General features: G+C 37.3%; 1 protein-coding gene across 1 annotated transcript in view; it reads right to left on the reverse strand.

Moving 5' to 3' along the window:
* Positions 1-639: 639 nt before the first annotated feature.
* The window catches only part of stxbp5l (syntaxin binding protein 5 like), a gene marked incomplete at its 3' end in the record, with an annotated part of 29,564 nt that continues 25,782 nt past the window's right edge, over positions 640-4,421 (reverse strand). The window contains exons 2-3 of the mRNA XM_015403513.1: positions 1,126-1,223; positions 640-716 (exon numbers count right to left, since the gene is read on the reverse strand). Coding sequence (XP_015258999.1) covers positions 640-716; positions 1,126-1,223 — 175 coding nt within the window. The remainder of the gene's footprint in view (positions 717-1,125; positions 1,224-4,421) is intronic.

Below are 4,421 nucleotides of genomic sequence, written 5' to 3' on the forward strand. Positions count from 1 at the left end.
AAAAGCCTTAGAGGGAATAATTTTAAGAAATACTGTGAATGACAGAGAAAGGTTGAACTTGACAAATACAGAAAGAAATGTGGAGGAAAAAAGGTCTTCAAGACAGTCGGCATTAGAGGATGGGGCTGAGAAAAAGTTCAAAACAGAGAGAAGAGTGTGTATGCGGGGCAAAGCAATTGAGAGTATGTGAGAGAGACAGAGTCAGTGACAACCACATGGGAGTAGGGGAGGGTGTGTGCAGCATGTCAATACAAATGCTAAATCACTCCAGGGCTTTCCACCAGCTGAAATTTCAGCCTTACTTCAAAGTCAGGTGTAATGCAGAGAAAAGAGAAGGGTCAAGAGAAAGAGGAAAATAACAGATGTTTGCATTTTTACTCCTATTAAATGTATAATACTTAAACACAAAATCCACCTTATAATTTAGCTAATTCCTTTTCTCCTTTTTTGAAAAGTATATAGTAATATTTCCCCCTGCTGCTGCTGTTATTCTGTTTCACTTAACACAAAGATATCTGCACTCAATCTACACATGTATAACCACATGGCAAAACCTCGACTACTGCTTGCAGCCTTTAGCACTGGCTCCCTGAAGGGATACTTGCAAGCCTCTGTATTTATGAAGGTGTAATATCCTACCTGGGCTGCACTCGCAAATCCTCTCCCATCCCTGTAACAGGGTGGCCCAGGGGATGGATGGGCTGTTGGATGGATGGCTTTGAGAGTGCAACATGACAATTGAGAAACATGATATGACAGGTCAGGAAGCGTGAGGAAAGGGAGGGGAAGAAGGGAGAGATTGAAGAGCAGAGACCCTTGCTTCGAAGTACAATGTCTAAAGGGAAATAAAATGTGGCAATTTAAGTAAACCTTTATTTGTAAATCTATCATAATAAGTTATTTAATGTTTTTTATTTGTTTTTACAGCAAATACTTGGGGTTTTCCCTCTTTAGCAGACTAAAGTATATTCTTCATGTGATTGATGATGTTTCATCATATAGATACAAGAAAATAGGGGGTCAGAGGCCACATCCTGGAATCACAGAATGATGTAGTGCTTTGATATTTCTTTCAACGGGTCTCCAGAAACTCATAGGTGGAAGACAACATAAATTCAAGGATACATTCGTACACCACCTGATCTTGAACCAATGGCCAGAATCTTCTGCACAGGGTCAAAGGCCAAAGCTGTGGGCTGGTATGGGAATCCATGCCGGACAGTCTGCACAAAAAACAAAAACAAACAAAAAACACTCAGATAAAACTGATCTTTATCAAATATTAAAGATAATTTAAAATCCTCAGGTTTTTTCATAAAAAAACATTTTTATCTGCAGCTGAAAACAAATATAGTAATACTGTCTACCTTTTTCCTGTCTTTCCCTGTTTTTTGTGATATTTTACATTGTGATTGCAATTACAACAGTCTCCCATAATCCCTTTATAGAACACAACTCAATGTTGTACTGTATTTTGACCATATTTATCTATTTATTTTGCACTGCACTGAACCTTTTACATATCAATTTGCACTATGACTTTTAACTAGTTTTCATTGTCTCCTACACTGTCTACATTCTTGATCACTGCTGCACTTTGTAATTGGGTAATGTTCATTTCACTGTGGTAAGCTACTTACTCACTGTTGAAAGATGTATTAATCGAAATTCCGTATAAAGAGAGTGCATACAAGATGAAAATAAAATTGTCCTAACAGTCTGCTTCTGTAATGTCTGCTTAAAATCTTCAATCTGTGGTTAAAGAAAAGTATCCATCTATTTGTCCGTTTTCTTAGAAGTAACTGGGTTCAGGTTGCAGGGATAACAAATCTAGTAGGAAAAACCTAGACATTCTTCTGCCCGGCAGCTCTCACCAGCTCACTTGGGGGAAGTGCAAGGCCATCCCAGAATAACGATCCTGGAGCAGGTTTATGGTCAAAGAGTTTCCATCTAGTTGGAGAGGCACAGAAAAACCTCCAAAGGGAGGTGCCTGGAGGAATTTTGCCTATATGCCAGACTCTCTTCTACAGATTTCTTTGAATGATTATGAGCTTCACCTTTACTTTTGGCTCACCTAGATGAATACACTCTCTGAGCTGTCATTATAAGGCTTAATCCAAGTTGCAGTGGGGGCTAATTTAATCTGCATTGGAATGAAAATTAACTGCTTCATTTTTTAGCTTAACTCTTTCTACACCGCATCAGCCACCAGTAGCATTTGCCTTATTTTCAGTGACGCCAAAATCCATCTCTCTTTGACTGGTTCTACTGTACCCCTCTAACACTCATGACCAATACACTAAGACAAAAGAACTCTTGCATTTAAGGGCAGAGAATTACAGTAGACACTAAGCAAACTATTTTCCAGTTGCGATCCATGTATTTCAAGGCAAGGCAATTTAATTTGTATAGCACAATTCAGTACATGGACAATTCAAAGTGCATAACATATATATTTTTTTTTTAACCTGAATTAGATAAAAAAAAAAGAGAAGAGAAATAAAAACTGAATAAAAGCTAAAACATTTGTAAAACAAACTAATTTCACCACAAAAAGTAGAACAAAAGCATGTAAAATACAAATAAAAAACAGGATAAAGAAATTAAAACAATTGGATGACAACCTTAAACCAATACCCCAGTTAGCATTTTAACTTCAACAGTAGAATGCAACTCTAAACAAATGGGTTTTAACTTTGACTTAAAAGAACTCAGGCTTTCAGCACTCATAAAGTCTTATACAGTTCCAGATAAGTGGAGCATAGGTACTAAATGCCACTTCCGCATGTTTGGTTCTCGTTCTGGGTGAACAGAGTAGGCTTAAACTAAAAGACCTGAGTGGTCTAGGAGGTTGACACACTGACCACAAATCTGTTATCTATTGTAGTGCTGATCCATTCAGTGATTTATAGACTAACAGAAGGATTGTAACGTCCATTCTCTGAGCAACAGGGAGCCAGTGGAAGGATTTTAGAACCGGGCTGATGTGCTCTACTTTCTAAGTTCTAGTGAGAACATGGGGAGCAGTAGTGTTTTGGATCAGCTGCAGCTGTCTGACAGACTTTTTTTATGCAAACCTATGAGGATACTGTTGTAGTATTCATTTCTGATAAAGATAAATGAATGAATGATTTTTTTCTAGATCCTGCTTGGACATTAGTCCTTTAATCTTGGAAATGTTCTTCAGGTGATAAAAGGCTGACTAAGTAACTGTGGCTCTGAGGGTTCAGGTCTGAGTCCATCAAATAAAACAATCTCATGCTAGCTGCCTCACACTCTGCCGCATATCACTCTATTGCACCCTATGGGGATCAAATCAAGTTGCCAACAGAACCACATCAGCCACAAAAACAACAATGAAATCTTGATGTTCTCAAACCAGACAACCTTTCCTACACACCTATGCCCTGAGGTGCTCTCTATGAACAACACAAAGGTTTGTCAAAGTGCAATTCTAAAAGAATCAAAGAATCTTGAAACAAGTTTAACATTTTGCTGATAAGGCAAAAAGCAAGAAAAAGTTATCTTATTAATGTTCACATTTCCTTTGCCAAAACAAAACAGTATAGCTAAAAGGAAAATAGATAAATTTACGGGTAAGCAAAAATAAAATTGCTTTTATTTTAAACCTGTCTGATAAGAGATCTAGTTGATTGTATCATAATTTTGTTGTGCTAAAAAATTAGAGAAAATAATGCCTTAAGAAGCAACAAATAAACATTACCATTTGTTCATAATGTAGCCAAGTTCTGGTATGACGTTAATCTAATTGGCTTCAGCTGTCTCATTCTGAAGGCTGACAAGGCAAAACAAGACTGCCTCTCAAAGGTCTGTGATGAGAGGCCCTGCATGCTCTGCAGCTGCCTGCCATTAGTCATGTTAAATATCCCAGCGGACTGTCACTTGCAATAATCCTGCTCAGAGGGGATGTACATGAGAAACATTGACATGATGGTGGCTGAATAAAAGCCCAGCAGTAGGAGGAGATTTCTTAATAAGATATAACATAAAAATCATCATACACAAAGCTGCAAAATATATGCTGCGACAAAAACAACTAAAATAAGGAGGGGACAACTCTCTTTATGCAAACAAACCCAAGCAAAATGAGTTAATGCATTATAAACGGGATGCTGAATAAGACAGGCGCTAAATGGTGCCAACTTTACTTATTCATTGGTAGAGTTTTACATGTTACACTGTTTTAGAAATGAACTAAATCTTCTTTCTCCAGTTTAAGCAACTAAAATTTTTAATGTCACATTCTCTCAAAATTCACAATACTAGTCCACATGTTGCAAGGTAAATATGACAGCAGGATTTGCTTTGGTCTTCTTTAAAACAGAAACATATTGCTTAATAGTCTTCATCTTAACTATCCCATAAACGAACTCAGTCAATAACTTAATTATTGCTCAAAG

Source organism: Cyprinodon variegatus, unplaced genomic scaffold (assembly GCF_000732505.1).
Source record: "Cyprinodon variegatus isolate N-32 unplaced genomic scaffold, C_variegatus-1.0 Scaffold1511, whole genome shotgun sequence".
NCBI classification, from domain to species: domain Eukaryota; kingdom Metazoa; phylum Chordata; class Actinopteri; order Cyprinodontiformes; family Cyprinodontidae; genus Cyprinodon; species Cyprinodon variegatus.